The 18,066-nt window shown below is 58.7% G+C and overlaps 1 protein-coding gene across 1 annotated transcript in view; it reads left to right on the top strand.

Moving 5' to 3' along the window:
- Positions 1-3,355: 3,355 nt before the first annotated feature.
- SEC14L1 (SEC14 like lipid binding 1) overlaps positions 3,356-18,066 on the top strand; it is a 58,934-nt gene continuing 44,223 nt past the window's right edge. Inside the window, 2 exon segments of the mRNA XM_062215462.1 lie at positions 3,356-3,462; positions 4,892-4,984. Coding sequence (XP_062071446.1) covers positions 4,922-4,984 — 63 coding nt within the window. The 5' untranslated portion in view covers positions 3,356-3,462; positions 4,892-4,921.

The following is an 18,066-nucleotide window of genomic DNA, read 5'->3' as shown; positions in this document are numbered from 1 at the left end:
CCCAGCCCTGGCTGTTGCGGGCATTTATGGAATGAGCCAGTGGATGGAGCTCTCTCTGTCTCTTTCACGCTGCCTTCGCAATACACATATCAATAATGAACGTTGGTGACGCAAGGGACACACTCAGGTGCTCGGGAACGCTCTGGTGGGGAGGGAAGGGCCACTCCCCAGGCTGCGGGCAGGGCTGTGAGCCCCGCCCTGCTGCAGCCTGCGGGTGACAAGACTGGCCTGGAGAGCCGAGAAAGGAGCAGTGCCACCCGGGCAGAGGTCTCGAGACGACTGACCAATTCGTCCTCTCTGGAGGACAAGGGCTGGGTGGCACCGCTGACCTGAGAGTGGGCACTGTCCTTGCTGGTCTCCATTCTGTCCTCAACCCACCCCTGTCCACCCTCCTCCCAGTGACCCTCTCGTGTCGCAGAAGCCTGGGACCGCCCTCCTTTCACATCCTGGCCAACATCCTTGGCTGTTGACTGCGTTGACCCCACGTGACCGGCCCCGGTACGTTGCACCCCCTCCTGCCTCTCCCTCCACCCCCCCACCATCAGCACCCTCCCTCTCTCTTGCCCACACCCTCGCTTTCTGGGGGTCTTCAGATTTCTGCCCTGGGTCTTGTGTGTGTGAGCAGGCATGCACACACGCCGGAGGGCCACGATGATCCCCTCGGTGACGGACTTCCCCCTTGGAGGCGGCCCTGCTCGGCGGTGAGGCCTCCCCCATGCCCGTCGCCGGCTCCCACGAGCACTCGCTCCGAGACTCAGGGCAGCACCGTGGCTTCTGCGTGTCCCCCCCCCCCCCTTTGCTGCTGAAACTCGCCAAGACGGGCACTCGGCGCCGATGACAGCCCTGCCACATGCGCCCTCTGCTGCTGTCTTATTAAGAGAGCCCCATTCTCAGCTGGGCATGGGGCACCTGGAACACAGGCCGCGTTCCCTGCTCGTCTTGCGACTGGGTGTGACCAGGCGACCGAGTGCTGGCCAATGGCCGCGAGGGGACGCGTGCACCTGTATGTGACCTCTGGGGACAGGAGGCTCGGTTCCCCATTATCCTTTCCCGGCGCCAGCTGGCCGTGCGAGCAGGAAGCCCACCGTGACCTGGCAAAGCAGAAGACGCGGCCGCCCTGGCCGTCTGACCCAGGACGTTCTTGCTCAGGAGGACACGGTGAACCGGTAGCCAGCCTCGTGTTCCCTCAGGACATGCACAGGAAAATCCGTTCTCGGGAAAGACTGCTGCTCTGGGCACCGGGCCGCTTCCCAGGACGACTGCTCTCCCGGGCCGGCAGCTCCACGCACACCCACACGTGGGCCCCGCGCGTGCACACCAGGCCCGAACCAGTACGGCGCTTTTTCTTTTTTTAAAGATCATTTTATTTGGCCGGCGCCGTGGCTTAACAGGCTAATCCTCCACCTTGCGGCGCCAGCACACTCTGCTGTGGCCCGGGAGTGCAGTGGAGGATGGCCCAGGTCCTTGGGCCCTGCACCTGCATGGGAGACCAGGAGAAGCACCTGGCTCCCGGCTTCGGATCAGCGAGATGCGCTGGCCGCAACGGCCATTGGAGGGTGAACCAACGGCAAAAAGGAAGACCTTTCTCTCTGTCTCTCTCTCTCACTATCCACGCTGCCTGTCAAAAAAAAAAAATCATTTTATTTATTTGAAAGTCAGAGTTACACAGAGAGGGAAGGAGAGAGAGAGAGAGAGAGAGAGAGAGAGAGAGAGAGAGACTTCTATCCGCTGGTTTACTCCCCAATTGGTCGCAGTGGCTGGAGCAGTGCCTATCCAAAGCCAAGAGGCAGGAGTGCCTGTCTCTCCCTCTCTTGAACTCTTTTAAATAAATAAATGAAATTTGAGGCAAGATTCCCCACACCCCACACAGCCACCTGACCCCTCCTGCCTCGGCGGGAGCGCCTTCGGGATGGCTCTGGCTGAAGCGGGGCTCTCCCCTGCCAGCCGGCTTCGTGAGCTCAGCCTCGGGTCGCTGGCTGGTCACCGTGGGAGTCTCTGGGCAGCCGGGGTGGACCAGCCCCAACTTCTGTCTCGGCGATGCCGTGACTTTGGGCGTTGGATCCCGGCCACTCCCCCCGCCCCAACATGGTGGTCTTGTGTCTGCCACACAGCACCGGCTCCGGGCTCTGGTGTGGGAAGAACAAGGCTGGAGCTTCCTGCGGAACCCCGGGGACCTTGTTCCTGTATCGGAGAGAATTCTAAGCAGAAGCAAAAGTGGGCAGGACAGTGTAACTGGGACCAAGCCAGGCCCCCACCCCTCCCTGTGGATGGCGTTTATTTCAAAGGCAAAGTTACTGGGGGGGGGGGGGGGACAGAGATCGATCGCCTGGTTCAGTCCCTAAATGGCCACAAGGCTGGGCTGGGCCAGACTGAGGTCAGGGGCTCCCTTGGGTGCTGCTCCCCGGGCGACAGCCGGAAGCTGGGGACCCGAGCCTGAGCCTCGTCTGGGATGCACAGCTCCAGCCGCCTCCACCTGGTTACTCGGAAGCCAATCCGTTAGCCACCATCCCATCACCACCTCGCCTTAAAATGAACTTTAACGTCGCTGGGTATTTAAATAGCTTACATTTCCATTTAAATTTTTCCTATTTTGTTCAAGTCAATGCAGTTTCCTTTTTAAAAATTTAAATTTAAGTCTAACACCGCAAGAAACGCGCGGCCCAATGAATTTCCGATCCATCTCCTTGGAAGGTTCGTCCCGCGGGGTCCAGGCGGGAAGACAAGGTGTGACCGGGTCATCGGCCGCGGACTCCCGCGTCGGGCGGGCGGCACCAGGGACACCGGGGGGACAACACCGGCTGTGCCGCGAGCGCGGGCCCGGGCCGAGCCCCGGCCCGACGCCGCCGGACGCCGCCCCGCGTGGCCGTGGCTCGGCCAGCCCACGGCAGGGAAGCCCGGGGGAACCGGCAGGGCCGGCCGGAAGCGGGCGCAGAGGCCCCACGACCCCGACGCCCCTCCGGGCGCCCGGCTCCACCTCCGCGGCCCCGGCCGCCGCCACGCGCGCAGCTCCGGCTGCCCCACCCCGCCCCCGCCCGCGGCCCCGCCCCCGCCCGCGGCCCCGCCCCCGCCCCGCCCCGTGACGCACGAGAAGTGGGAGGAGCCACAGGGCGTCGGCGGACGCCCGCGGTTTGCCGGGGCCGGCGTCTTCCCGGAGCTCCTCCCACGCCCTGTGGCTGCGGACATGGCGCCTGCGCAGTGCCGACCCAGCCCGGCCGTCTCCCCCTCCCCCTCCCTAGCAACCGTCGCCGGCTGCCGCCTCCGCCCCTCGACCGCGCCCGCGCATGCGCGCCCCGCCCTCGCCGTCACCCGTAACAACCACTCGCGCCCGCGCCGCGCCCCTCCTCGCGCCCGCCCTCAGCCCCCTCCCCGGAACCGAGCGGTGAGCCGAGCCGGCCGCGCGGAGCCGCCGGCATGAGCGACCCCTGCCGCCCCGCGCCCCGGGCCCAGCCTTTCTGACAGGAGGTAGGCGCGCGCGGCCGCGGCGGCCCCCGAGTGCGGCCCCGCGGGGACCCCGGCCGCCTGCGGGCCGCGCGCGGAGCCGGAGGGGCGCCCCCCGCCGCCGCCCCCTCCCGGGCCGCGGCGCCCCTGTGCGCGGGGAGCGGAGTTGGGGCGCGGGGCCGCGGCGGGGGCGCGCTGGGCCGGCCGCTGGCGGATCCCCGAACGCCGATTGTCATGCAACAGAGGCGGCCGGGCCGCGGTCACTCCGGATGCCCGCGTGGGCGGCCGCTGGACCCGGGCGCCGCCGCCGCCGCCGCCGGCCGGGCTGCCGAAGCGCGCGGACTGGCGGGTTCTTCGGCGCGGTCACTTGGGCATCCTGGGGGGCGGCCCCGCCGCGCGCACCCCGACCCCTCTTTGTCCCCGGTGCGGCTCGCGGCGTTCGGGGACAAGTCCGGGAGTTCAGTGTCCCGGTTAAACGTCGGGGAATGGTTGGGTTCCCGTTGCGCACCGGCTGCGCCCGGGGAGCAGAAACGGAATGGAACGTGGTCCCGGCGCGCCGGGGCGGGTCGGCCCCAGGGCCCCGGGATTTTAGGGCCGGGAGCCTGGCGGGTCCGTGGCGGAGCGGAGCCGGCGCTGGTCGTCCATGGCCTGTTGCAGGGGCCGGAGTTGTCCACTCCAGGCCGCTCCCGAGAGGGAAAGTTCCAGGCCGGGTCCGAGGCACCCGAACGCTGCAGGAGTTAATTGTTCAATGAGAGCGGGGCGACGTGTGGGTTCTGCCTCGAGGTCTGGGCTCCTGCTGCTGCTGGGTGTCCGCCCAGCCGGGCTGATTCCTGGTGGTCGTCCTGGTGGGGTTTGTTTTCTTCCTAACTTTTAAACAGGGGCGTTAGCAGTCACAGGCCTGCGGATGCGCTGTGTTCAGCAAACTCCTGGCCGACCCGGGAGCCGTGCCGGAGAACCCCGGCCGGTGAGCTGGGCCTCAGCGTGTAATCCCGTGTGGCGGCCCTGCGAGGCTGGGGGCTTCAGGGGAGCCCCTCTACCCAGCGGGCTGGGTCCCTGCCAGGAGAGCCAGGTCTCCGAGACCGTGTGCGCAGGCAGCAAACAGGAAGCGCCGGGTGTCCTGGGACGGGGGCCTGCACCAGCCCTCCGTGATGGCCTCGCCCCGGGTCTACCCCGGTCCATTTCTGTGTTTCCCGGAGCCCCTCCTGGAAGTGGCTCAGGGAATGTGATCCGAGCGCGAACCCTGGGGGTTGTGAGGATAACTCAGGGGTCCCGGGTCCCCGGGGACGGCCCCCACGCCTCCAGGCCCTCTCTGGCCTTCCTGCCTCCCGCCCTGTGGACTTGGGTGTCGCCTTTCGATTTTGGGTCCGTAGAACGATGACCCCACGTGGGTAGGATGTGCCGGTGCACACCTGGTTCTCTGTCTGACTGTTTGCCGCCCGTTTGTGTCTTGCAGGTGTGAGAAGATTGCTGTCGGGTTCCAATCATGGTGCAGAAATACCAGTCCCCGGTGCGGGTGTACAAACAGCCCTTTGAGCTGATTATGGCTGTAAGTCCTCCAGTGCACTCTGCGGAGTGTGATCTGTAGAAGCTGCCTGTTGTCTCCGCTGCTTGTTGCCTCGACTGTTGTGCTCCAGTGCTGTCCGGAGCCTGCGATGTTTAAAACTCCAGGATCTGCGTTGTGTTTGTTTTTGAAAACCGTGTCTCAGCGTAAAGCCTGAATTTGTGTTCATTCTGCCTCTGAAATGCAGAAGTCGGGCTCTGAGCACATACTTCCTGTTGGTGTTGCTCTTTTCTTCTCTTGTTTGTCACAGCAGAAAAGGGATGTGGAGCGCGGCGTCTTCCTGAGCTGTCTGGAAGCGCGCGCCGGCTGCGGGTGAATTGGCCCCGGGTCGCCGTGGGACCCGGCACCCTGGGACAGATGTGCTCCTGCTGTCCGTGAATGAGTTTTTCCCCTGATATCAGATCCGTGTCGAGGGAATTCCACAAGGTCTGTGGTCGTTTGCTTGAGTTTGGCTGAAAAGTGGTATTTTACTGGATGGGAAACAAGGCTTCGCCCACCGCTCTTAGATTCCCGGGGGTGCTCCTGGCCTGCTCCTTGGTGTAACCGGCGGTCTCATCCCTACCCAGGGCATCTGATCCGTGCTGGAAAATGCCTCTGTCGCCGCCACCACGCAGCCTGATGAAAATTTGTCACCCAGGACGCGGCTGTGAGTGGCACTGGAGTGTAACGAGGCCGGGGGCGTCTCCCCCACCCTGCCCTCCGCCCTCTAAAGTTAGCCCCGGTCCAGACCGGCTGGTAGCTGTTTGTATAAATAGAAACAAAGGTGCCCTTGCTTCCGGCTGCCCCTGCCTGTGTGGGATTGCGCCGGATCAGAGGGTGCTGGAAGCGCAGCCCCTTCAAGGGGACGACTTGGGTTTTTTTTAATTGCGGTCTGATTTGTGTGCAGCAGAAGTCACGTGTTGGGTGTGTGGTGTGGTCAGTTGTAACCAGTCACCAGCCCGGCACGACACTGGACGTTTCCCCGGGGGCCGTGCGCCCCGCTGTGTGTGTGTGTGTGCGTGTTCCTGTGGAGGTGCTGCCTGCCCCCGTGCGCGAAGCCAGCCCTGAGGGGTTTCCGCTTGGCGCGTTGTGTGTGCTGGCTCGGCGTCTGCTCCTCGTATAGAACAAAGACCACTCCTGCCGGCTTGAAAAGGAGTTTTGTTCGCGGGATGCATGTGGCGTGATGGGAATCGCACACGAGTTCAGGAATTGAAGCTGGGCTGGGCTGCGCTCCAGGAGCCTGGTGCTGGAGGGTGGTTCCTGGCACTCCGGGCCTCCGCAGCAGTTGTCCCCGGAACCTCACCCCAAAGGACTCTGCCTGGCTCCGGGCCGGCGCCCTCCTCTCCGCCCCCCTCTCCCCTCTCCTGCCCCAGGCACGCCGGCCCCCTCCCCCGCGGCCCAGCCCACTGCTCTCAGCTGGCTGAAACCCTTCTGGCCCCTGACGCGCGTTCTGGCATTCCTGTTGCATTCCTTCAGTCTCTAAGTGACCGGTTCTTGTCACATTCCTGAGAGAGACTCGGTCTGGTTCCTGTGGACCGTCTGCGGCTGGGCTGCCTGAGCCTTGTTCACCTAGCAGGACGGCTTGGGGACAGAGATATGGGGACGCTGGAGGCAGAAGAGCAGTGTGGGAAGGTCCCGGGGGCAGGGGCGCGGTGCCACAGGGGCCGCGTTTCCCAGAGCATCGCGGAAGCTTTGCAGGACGCAGAGCAGCCTGGGCCCCGGAGTTGGAAGATGGTCTCCTCCCAGGTGCTGGGTTCCGTGGGGGAGGCTGGGGCTGTCTGGCGGCTGCCTGGGTTCCCTCACTTACGTGAGAGTGCTTGAGAAGCCCATGGAAAAACGGAATGAAAAGATGGGGTCGTTTTGGTGTGTAAAACTTTGAAATTGTTTATTAGAGGAATTCTACAAAGGTTCATGAAAATGTATGTTATAAAAAAGCCACGGGGCCGGCGCTGTGGCATAGTGGGTGAAGTCGCCACCTACAGTGCCAGCATCCCGTATTGGTGCTGGTTCGAGTCCCAGCTGCTCCACTTCTGATCCAGCTCTCTCTTGTGGCCTGGGGAAGCAGCAGAGAATGGCCCAGGTCCTTGGGCCCCTGCCCCCGCGTGGGAGACCTGGAAGAAGCTCCTGGCTCCTGGCTGTGGATTGGCTCAGCTCCAGCCATTGCGGTCATCTGGGGAGTGACCCAGTGATGGAGGACCTCTCTCTGTCTCTGTCTTTCAAACTCTACCTTTCAAACAAATAGATAAATCTTTTTTTTTTTTTTTAAGCCTATGGATCTCAAGAATTTTGGTACCCGAGTAAACGTATCTTTTAGTTTCATTTTCCATGAACTTTTTTTAAAAAAAGATTTATTTATTTTATTTGAAAGAAAGTTACAGAGAAGTAGAGTCAGAGAGAGAGAGGTCTTCCATCCGTTGGTTCGCTCCCCAGATGGCCACAATGGCTGGAGCTGCACCAATCCAAAGCCAGGAGCCAGGAGCTTCTTCCAGGTCTCCCACGTGGGTGCAGGGGCCCAAGGACTTGGGCCATCTTCTGCTGCTTTCCCAGGACATAGCAAAGAGCTGGATCGGAAGTGGAGCAGCCGGGACTCAAACCCGCAACCATATGGGATGCTGATGCTGTAGGCTGGGGCTTTAACTCACTGCGCCACAGTGCTGACCCCATCCATGAACTTTTGAAGTGCCCTCCTATTTCCAAAGTGGTGACGCCTGCCTTGTCGATCTTGGCCGCCCGCGGTCTCCCAGCATCAGGCCTTGAACGGCCTTGGCTTTGAGGCAGTGCTTCCTTTTCCCGCGACTGCTGCGAGATATTTTTTGGTCTGAAGATGCAGTGTTTTTGTAGCGGAGCTGGAACGTCGTTGGTTTCTGTGCGGGGTGCCTGGCTGCCCAGGGTGCTGGCCTCAGTGTGTGCTGAATCGTTTTTCTCATTGAGGGAAAACCACAGTGCAGGGTTATGCTGGAAGTCCATCGTTCTGAGTGAGTTCAGGGGAGGACGGTGGGTTCCGTGGAATGTTCTGGAGACCCCCAGGAAGCAGATGTGCGTCTGTAGAAGTCCGCGTCGATGGCATGAGGCAGACCTGGCAGGTGCTGGGGCTGCCCTGTGGGTCCTGTGAGCAGAAGTCCCTGCCCGAGTGTTTTGACCAGGAGTGTGAGTGTCGCTGCAGGGGCGGGGGGTGGCACAGCGGCTACACTGCCACACGGGGAGCCTGTATCTCATTGGAGGGCCTGGGATCAAGGCCCATCTCTACCTCCAGTCCAGCTTCCTGCTGATGTGCCCGGGAGGCAGCAGGCGATGGTGGGAGAGCCAGGTGGAGTGGCCGGCTTCTGGCCTCGGGCCGGCCCAGTCCCATTGGCTCTTGGCATTCAGGGAGTGAACCAGTGGATGGAGGTATTTCTCTCTCTCTTAATCACTCTGCTGTTTGAGTAAATAAATAAACACATCTTTTTTAAAAAGTTTCATAAAGTTTAGTATTGCCAGAAAATTGTAGGTAGCAAGTGCCTGATGTCTACATGTTTTAGGACACACATCATTGAGGGATTCGCTGCATTTTATGTTAAATATGTTAATTGCATTTCATTTGATTTAATGAGAGTTACCACCTGGGACGATAGCGTTAAAAAAATCATGTTCAGAGTTCCGTTCACTTATCTGGACTAAAGAAGGGGATTTAAACAGGCAAGATGGGAGGGGGGCTCCCAGCAGGTGCTCGTGGGTCGAGTGGGGCCTTGGGTTTGCTCTTAGACCCAAGATGGAGCATTCAGCACACATCAGGGCCCCCGGCCCAGCTGCCCGCGTGACCTGCACACGACACAGAAGGGCTTTCTCGCCTAGGGGCAGAGAACTTCTTTTTTAAACATTCGTTTGTTTATTTGAAAGGCAGAGTTACAGAGAGGCAGAGAGAGAGAGGTCTTCTATCCGCTGGTTCACTCCCTGATTGGCTGCAACAGCCGGAGCTGCACTGACCTGAAGCCAGGAGCCAGGAGCTTCCTCCAGGTCTCCCACACTGGTGCAGGGGCGCAAGCACTTGGGCTGTCTTCCACTGCTTTCCCAGGCCACAGCAGAGAGCTGGATCGGAAGAGAAGCAGCCAGGACTCGAACCGGCGCCCACATGGGATGCAGGCATTGCAGGTGGCGGCTTTACCTGCTACGCCACCGCGCCGGCCCCCAGAGAACTTCTGATTCTCAGGTTGCGTGTTCCTTTTATCAGGCCTCCTGAAGCACTGCTTGGAGGTCTTTGCCCGGGGGTCTCAACCCGCAGCATCTCCTAGGGTGATTTGCCTGTGGCTGCTGGCGGGAGGAGGGGTCCGGGGAGAGCACTGAGGTCGTGTAGGCAGGGAGGAATGCAGAGTGGGGTGCTTAGGTTAGACTGTTTCATCTTGAGGTTTGTAACTGAAACCATGTTGCCAAACAAAGTCAAGTGCAGCCCTTCCTAAGGGATACAGAGCCAAGGTGTGGGCGCCCTGGCTGGGACCTGCGGGGGAGGCTGCTTCTGGGCCAGACCCCCGTGACCGGCCCCTGAGGCGGAGCTTGGCCTCGCTCTGTGAGGACAGCTGTCACCCTACCTGGGCTGTTCCAGGTCGCACGCCCTGGGGCCGTCCCTGTTCCCTGGCTGGCAGGGTGATAGCGCTGCCTTTCCCTGTTCCCGGTGGTGCTGGCCTCTCCAAGGCCTTGGCTGTCTCCCTGCTGTAGCAGCTGCAGCCCGCGGTGCCGCCCAGCCACGCCGCCGCCTCCCTTCCACCCGAGCCCTGTCTCAGGAGGGAGTGACCGAGACGCCGGCTCCTTTCCTGCTTGGGTCTTGTGTCCCTTCAGGTCCCCTGCGTCCTCCTGAGCGTCCTCTGTCTGTCCAGGGGCTCTGTCAGCTGGCAGCCGCCTCTCGTGTCCCGGTGCTTTCTTCAGGGTCCTCTCTGCCTGTGTCCTGCTTCCCTGCCCAGCCTCGGCCGGAAATCCCGTGAGGCCCCCGACACGCGCTGGGAGCTCTCCTTGGCCCTGCGGGCGAATCTGCACACGGAGCCTTCCCATCTCGCTGTGTCTTCCTCCGGGCCCAGCCGTTGGCCCTTCGCTGCCCTGCTGTGCCCTGGAGGTGCCCTGCGTGTCCCTCTGCTTCCCTTGGGCGCCTTGGTCAGGTGTCCACGCTGGGCGCGGGGGCTTCTGCTTGGAGCTCTTCCCGAGTGCTGCTCTCCGCACAGACGCTGGCTCCTGAGTGTGGGAGGCACGCGTGTGTGTGCTTGTGTGTGTGGTGGGCGAGTGCACACGAGGACGTGGCCGCTGGGTGTGGGGAGGCTTGGATCTGCATGTAGTCCCCGTCCTGATTTCAGACAGGATTTCGTGTTTCCTCCCTGGAAGGAAGTAGCGTGTCAGGATCTTTCAGTTAACCCACGCCTCCCTTGGAGCAAAGCCCTTTTGTGGAGAAGTTGGCTGATTTTTTTTTTTTTGCATCTTCGTACATCCTGCAACATCCTGCTGGCAGACGCTCTAACAGCTGTGTGACCGTGTGCTTCCCAGTGGGGTAGCCAGGAGCCTACCTGCCAGCGTTTGGCTGGGATTGAACGCCTCGATCCAGCAAAATTTGGTTTTGCCCTCCTCACCTCCTTGCTTTGTTTTGCTGGCTCCTTCTAGCGTCTGCATTCTAGGCTCGCTTCCTTTCCACTCAGGCGCCTCCTGGCCTCCCACGGACGAGGAGACGCAAGGCCGCGTGCACGTCCAGCCTTGTGGCCTGGTGACGAGGCTGGTGATGGCCGTGGGGGGTGTTGGGAGGAACAGGCAGCAGGTGCAACACGGCAGGGAGGCAGCTCCGGGATGGCCAGGCCCTCCCGCCCCTTCCCTATACCCCCCTCTACTCAGCTTCAGATGCAGGTGCGACGGGCCAGTTTGTGTGGAAGTAAGTGGCTCTGCCTTTGAGGTCAGATGGGCATTTTTATTTGTGCCTGATTTCATCCATTCCCACTTCATATATGAAATGGCTAGGGGACAGACACGGGGGGTCGCACGCAGACTCGTGTCTCTCAACAGGGGAGAGCCCGCGTTCGTTGTGGAGTGAGGGTGGGCTGGCAGGGACCTAGAGCCTGACTGCTTTCCAGGGAGGTGTTCTTGGAGCAGAAGCTGCCCCGGGTGCAGCTCTTCCAGACTGTTCCCCGGCTGGCTGGGGCGGGGGAGCATCTGCCGGAGCCTGTCTAGCTTTGCCCCCTCGTCTGCGGGCAGTGGCCTGGCTGCTGGAGGTCTTCCTTGGCCGGAGAAGCACGGGCCACCTATCCCCTTTTCTGTTTATCTTTGGTTCAAGTCCCAGAGCAGGTTTCCGGCACTGCTTCCGTGATTATAAAACATTTCCCGCTGTCTTTCCTCTGCTCAGTGCGCGCTGGATTGCGTCCTTGGGCCTTGTCTGACTCCGGTTTCCGAGCTCCTGACGGCTCGTGTGAGGGTGAAGTGTGTGCTTCCATTAGTGGAGTCGTTAGATCTGCAGGTAGCAGGTGTGCAGCAGAGTTCATGTTTACTCAATAAGCCTCTGTTTCTGGGGTAGGGACTTAAAGCCCAGCTTCGGGGGCTGGCCTGTGACACAGCGGGTTAAGCTGGCACTTGGCACACTGTCATCCGTCCCCATTGCAGAGTGCCAGTGTGAGTCCTGGCTGCATCACTTCCAATCCAGCCCCCCCCCCCCCCCCCGCCATGCACCTGGGAATCAGTGGGTGTTGCTCGAGTACTTAAGTTCCTGCACCCACGTGGGAGACCTGGATGGAGCTCCCGGCTCCTGGCTTCCACCTGGCCCACCCCCAGCTGTTGTGGCTGTTAGAGGGGTGAACCAGTGGATAGAAGATCCGTCTGTTTCTCTCTCTCTTTTTAAACTCTGCCTTTCAAATAAATAAATATATAAATATTTAATAAAACAAACAAAAACTCAGTTTTTTTAAGTCTGGAAGTGAAGGAGAGTGTTCCAGTTTCTCTGATTCAGGGTCCTGGTCAAATTTTCTTTCTTTCTTTTTTTTTTTTTTTTTTAAGATTTATTTATTTTATTTGAGAGGCAGAGTTATAGACAAAGAGAGAGAGAGAGAGGGAGAGAGGTCTTCCATCTGCTGGTTCACTCCCCAGATGGCCACAATGGCCAGAGCTGGACCGATCTAAGCCAGAAGCCAGGAGCTTCATCTGGGTCTCCCACATGGTGCAGCGGCCCAAGGACTTGGGCCATCTTCTACTGCTTTCCCAGGCCATAGCAGAGAGCTGGACTGGAAGAGGAGCAGCTGGGACTCGAACCCGTGCCCATATGGGATGCTGGAGCTGCAGGCAGAGGCATAGCCTGCTACACCACAGTGCTTGCCCCTCCTGGTCAACTCTTAATGGGAGGTTGTGCTCATTTAAAAAGTTGCTGAGTGCCGCCGTGGGAGTCCTGTGCGCTCAGTGGGAGCTGGGGTGAAGTGGGTCAGACTGGGTTGATGTGGAACGTGGACACACAGTCGTCGCACTCCAGTACGGATGCCACGCTGGGAGCAGCTGCACCACAGTTCCAGCCCCTCTGATCTACAAAACCCAGAAACTTGTGTGAAAATATTATATTATGGAAAGTTTCAGACGTGCCCAAGTGGAATAGTACAGTAAGTGCCGTGCCGAGCTGCGATTTTATCCACACTTGCAGTATTTTTCCATCTGTCCTCCCCACTCCCCCGTGTGTTCAAGCAGACTTAGCTGGTTCATTCACTGGCACACCCTTCCACACGTGTTTGTAACGGTGGAGAACCTTTTCCTTTTCAGATGCAGCCACTGTTATCACCCCAGCACAGTTACTCCGAATTCTCGATGTCTTGTGCGGAGTCCATGTTCACCTTGCCCGCCGCCCGCTGTCGTCTGTCTTGTGGGACCCGGCTGCGTGAGATGACCTGCGTTTGGTTATTGTTTCTTAAGTCCTCTTTGTTCTCTAACATCCTCCCTCCCCCTTTGTCTCCTTTCGTGCCACTGATTTGTTAGGGAAACTGGGTCATTTGTCCTGTTCGGTCACTTAACCTCTCGTTGGTCTAATTGTTCGTTCCGGCAGATGGGCTGGAGAGGGTGCCGGCTAAATTCCATCCGTGGCTCCCAGCTTTGTTAGCGACAGGGCTGGAAAGCAGTGGTTAACGCCAGCTGCGCCCTCCGTGTTCCCAGGATTATTCTAGGTCCTTGTGAGTTGCAAATGAGCTGCAGGATATTTTTTCCTAAATCAAACTAGGCCATTCTATTTATAGCTACCTTTAAACCCACAGAATTGGTCCTCATATTTTGTGCTTAGAGCAGCGAAAGGAATTAATTTTTGGGCAGGGTTTCTCGGTGGTGCACCTGTCCCATGGCTGCTGAGAAAAAGCTGGCGGTGGCCTGAGTGTCCCCCTGTGTGTCCATCTCACCCTCTGCCATGCTGCTGTCCCTGGAGCCCTGCGTGAGGGTGTTGTGCCGTTTGGGGATGCTCCCACAGAACCTCGCCGTAGGGAAGATTCGGGTTGGCAGGTGTTAGAAATCCATCCATCTTCCTTGGGGGGGTCTCAGAGCCCTTCATTGAGGTTTGTGGGCAGGGGGAGCTGGGCGATGCCTCGAGGCGGAATGAAATCCTGGATTTCCCTGCTGTCCCTGTGCACGAGTGAATGAACCATTTCCTCTGTCTCTAGCAGGGTTGTTTTACAATGTCTGCACTGAAGGGCTCAGTTTGATGTTAGGACTAGCCTTCTGTCTAAAAAATTCTCTTTATGTAATTGTGTTTAATAATTGCTATCTGAGCAGGCTTCAAGAAGTTTCTAGCAAATGGAATTACAAGGCGGCGTGAATTTTGCACAAGCGCTCGAAGCCCCCCCCGTGTATCCTGTGTGTCTGTGTGTGCCGAGTCCCTTTTCTGCTGAGCTGTCTGCCCCGTGTTTCGTGGCCCTGCACTGCCGTGCGGTCACACCAGAGGGCCCGGGCCTCGCCCAGCGTCCTGTCTGCTTAGCTGGCCGCGCTTGGCCCTCTTCCCCTGCTGTCATTCGGGCTTTTCTTTGTCTGCCCACTTCCTTGCCTTCATGGCTCCGGATGGTTCCTCCTCTCGTTGTTCCCTGGCTGTGTAGCTCGTGTTTCTTGGCCGTCCTGAGTGTTTTGGTTAGTGGTTCCCCCTCTCTTTCCCACATGGCTTCCTGGCAAGAGCCGGGAACTTCGCCCATCTCCCTGGTGTCCCCGGCAGCCTCCCCTCCTCGCTGCCGTCGCCTTGACGCCGGACTGGGCCTGGCAGAGATGTTCCTAGGTGTGTGCGTGGCTCAGCCCCAGGCCAGCTCTCGCCCCGCAGCCTCTGGACTCCGAGTTCAACTCCCAGTCCCTGCAGCTGGTCATCTCCAGGGCTGCCACCGGATGGGTCCCTCAGCTGTCAGTCTGAGTGCGCCTCTGGCTGGTTCAGATTCTGAAGTGGCTACACCTTGTCCGCTTGGTATCCGAGAGTCCCTTAAAAATATAAATTTATCTATTTATTCAAAAGGCAGAGTTAGAGAGGGAGAGACAGATTTTCCATCTGCTGGTTTACCTCCGGATGGCTGCAGCAGGCCAGGCTGATGCCAGGAGGCTGGAACTACGTTTGGGTCTTCCACGAGGGACAAGGACCCAAGGACTTGGGGCCATCCCCCACTGCTTTCCCAGGCACATCAGCAGGGAACTGGATTGGAAGTGGGGCGGCCGGGAGTTGAACTGGCGCCCGTGTGGGATGCTGGGGTTGCTGTCCGGCGCTGGCCTGCAGAGCCTCCTGATTCTCTGCACGTGGGGCTCCCGCACACTCCTCAGTCTCGTTCTGTTGCGTTACTTGCACTTTTCCAGGGACCTCATTTTTTCTTGGTTTTGGGGCCTTCACACTTCCTGCCTGGAATACCTTTCCCCTCTCTCTCACCTGCTGGGCAGACGCACTTGCTCCTGGTTTGGGGGCCCCCTCTGCTCTGACTGCACCGTGGGGCCCTGAGTCCCTCCCGTCACGCTGCTGTGCTGGGTGCGTGTCCCTCCGGTGTGAGTGTCTTGTGGCTTTGTATCCCGAGTGTGTGCTAAGTCCTCAAAACTAGGTTTGTCTCAAGAGAGATTCTTGGGGCCGGTGCTGTGGCACAGGTTCAAGTCCTGGCTGCTCCCTTCCAATCCAGCTCCCTGCTAATGCTCCTGGGAAAGCAGTGGAGGATGGCCCAAGTCCCTGGGCCTCTGCACCCACGTGGGAGACCCGGGAGAAGCTCCTGGCTCTTGGTTTTGGCCTGGCCCAGCCCCAACCATTTTGGCCACTGGGGGAGCAAACAGGCAGATGAAAAATCTCTCTTTCTTTCCTTCTCTGTAGCTCTGCCTTTCAAATAAATAAATAAAATCTTAAAAAAAGAGAGGGAGAGAGAGAGAGTGATTCTTGGAGTGTATCCTTGTGTTTCCTGTATTGCTTCTTCTTGTCATGAAAATTTTGGCAAAAGCTCACAGAAGCGTGTTCTTTTGGTTGGATGTTACGCCCCACATCGTGTCGCGGAGGACTGCCGTGAGCGAGCTTTGTGACTCAGGTGGTTTGTGCTCCGTGACCGGAGGCTCGCGTTGCTGCAGCTGCTGGGGAGCGAGTCCTACTCTGTGGTCCTTGGTACTCGAGTGGCTTTTCTCCCGTGGGTGGACGCGGACTGAGAAATTCCCCTCTTGTGGTTCTCCTGCAGGACACAGAATTTAAGTAAAATTCCTGACTCTCATAGAATGGTAATCTGTGTTTCTTTGTAAGATTTCTCAGAATTTAAAACGTCTCAGCTGCTGGTGATTATCTGGGTTTTTTTCTAAGTTATTCTGTAATATTAGGTGTAGTCATAATTGCAAAATGTGTTTCTTTTCTTTTTCCTAGTTTTATACCTGTGTATGTATTAAAAACCATGGCTAGCACTAAAAGCCAGCGCCGTGGCTCAACAGGCTAATCCTCCGCCTTGCAGTGCCGGCACACAGTTCTAGTCCAAGTCGGGGCGCCGGATTCTGTCCCGGTTGCCCCTCTTCCAGGCCAGCTCTCTGCTATGGCCCGGGAGTGCAGTGGAGGATGGCCCAAGTGCTTGGGTCCTGCACCCCATGGGAGACCAGGAGAAGCACCTGGCTCCTGGCTTTGGATCAGCGCGGTGTGCTGGCCGCAGCGCACCGGCCGTGGCGGCCATTGGAGGGTGAACCAATGGCAAAAGGAAAACCTTTCTCTCTGTCTCTCTCTCTCACTTTCCACTCTGCCTGTCAAAAATACAAAAAAAAAAAAAAAAAAAGCTACAAGGTACATATCCCAAGAAATAAACTTATTTAAGTTGTCATTGGTGTGTTGTAGGATTTCATTTTAATTTTCTGAACACCAAGTTGGTTTAGAATGCAAATTCTAAGAATTGTAAATTCTGCATTTTTAAAATATTTATTTATCCATTTGAAAGGCAGAGTTACAGAGAGGCAGAGGCAGAGGGAGAGGTCTTCCATCCTCTGGCTCACTCCCCAGAAGGCCACAGCAGCTGGAGCTGGGCTGACCTGAAGGCAGGAGCTTCTCATGGGTCTCCCGGGCGGGCGCAGGGGCCCAAGGACTCGGCCATCTTCTGCTGCTTTCTCAGCCACAGCAGAGAGCTGGATGAGCAGTGGAGCAGCTGGGTCTCGAACCTGTGCCCACAGGGATGCCGGCACTGCAGATGGTGGCTTTACCCGCTGCACCACATCGTCGGTCCCAAATTTTGATTCTTGAAGGAGGGGCCCAGTGGTCTGCGGCCCCACCCTCTTCCGGGTGAGTCTGGTGTTCGGGTGAGAACTGCTGGCTTAGATCCCCTTGCTTTGAATTTGCAGTAAGTAGAAAAGAAAGAAAGGAGGATAGTTTTAGTTCACGTTTTACTTTGTTTAATTTTTACAAAATTTAAGAATTTATTTGAGAGGCAGAGGGACAAAGAGAGAGGGAGAGAGGTCCTGTATCTGCTGGTTCCCTCCACAAGTGCCCACGATGGCTGGGCTTGGGCTGAGCCAAAGCCAGGCGCGCAGTCCAGGCTCCCCACGGGCAGCCGGAAGGCAGTGACTTGGGCTGTTGTCGCTGCCTCCACACGGTGGGAAGCTGGAGTCAGGAGCTGGACCTGGGAGTCGGACCCAGGCACTTCTGGCTGGATTAGTGCTCACCCCACGGCTTTAATTTAAAAACCTTTGAAGGAAGGTGGGCCAGTGTTTGGCCTAGGGGTCCTGACGGCCCGGACGCCTGTGTCGCAGCGCCCGGGTTCAGGTTCCAGCTTCCTGCGAGCGCACCCTGCGAGGCCTCAGCTATGGCTCCACCGTGGGGACCCAGGAATGAGTTCCGGCCGTTGAGCTGACACCTGGGGAGCAAACCAGTGCTGGGGGCTCTGTCTCTGCCTTTCAAATAAATAAAATAGAGAAATAAAAAAAAAAATTTTTTTTTTTTTTGGACAGGCAGAGTGGACAGTGAGAGAGAGAGAGAGAGAGAAAGGTCTTCCTTTTTGCCGTTGGTTCACCATCCAATGGCCGCTGCGGCTGGCGCATCTCGCTGATCCAAAGCCAGGAGCCAGGTGCTTCTCCTGGTCTCCCATGCGGGTGCAGGGCCCAAGGACCTGGTACATCCTCCACTGCACTCCCGGGCCATAGCAGAGAGCTGGCCTGGAAGAGGGGCAACCGGGATAGAATCCGGCGCTCTGACCGGGACTAGAACCCGGTGTGCCGGCGCCGCAAGGCGGAGGATTAGCCTGTTAAGCCACGGCGCCGGCCTCCCCTTTTCCTTTCCACAAGGCAGTGAGAGACACAGAGACAGAGATCATCCATCCACTGGTCCACTCCCCAAATGCCCACAACACCAGGGCTGGACTATGCCACAGGCAGGAGCCCGCAGCTCAATCCAGGTCTCCCTCACAGGTGACAGGGACCCAAGTACCAAGCCTGTGTCTGTTGCCTTCCCAGGTGTGCTCCAGCCGGAAGCTGGATTGGGAGCAGGGCCGGGACTCAGGCCAAGCGCTCCGATGTTGGATGCCGGCGTGCCAAGTGGCATCTTAGCCACTGTGCCGAATGCCTGCCCCTGCTTTCGGTGGTAATCTCACTACTCCAGGATCCTCAGATAAGAGGACTCACATGACAGTTTACTTATTTGGAAGGCAGAGTTAGAGAGAGAGGGAGAGACAGAG

Source organism: Lepus europaeus, chromosome 18 (assembly GCF_033115175.1).
Source record: "Lepus europaeus isolate LE1 chromosome 18, mLepTim1.pri, whole genome shotgun sequence".
Classification (NCBI taxonomy): Eukaryota; Metazoa; Chordata; class Mammalia; order Lagomorpha; family Leporidae; genus Lepus; species Lepus europaeus.
This window is presented reverse-complemented; position numbering and strand designations above follow the sequence as displayed.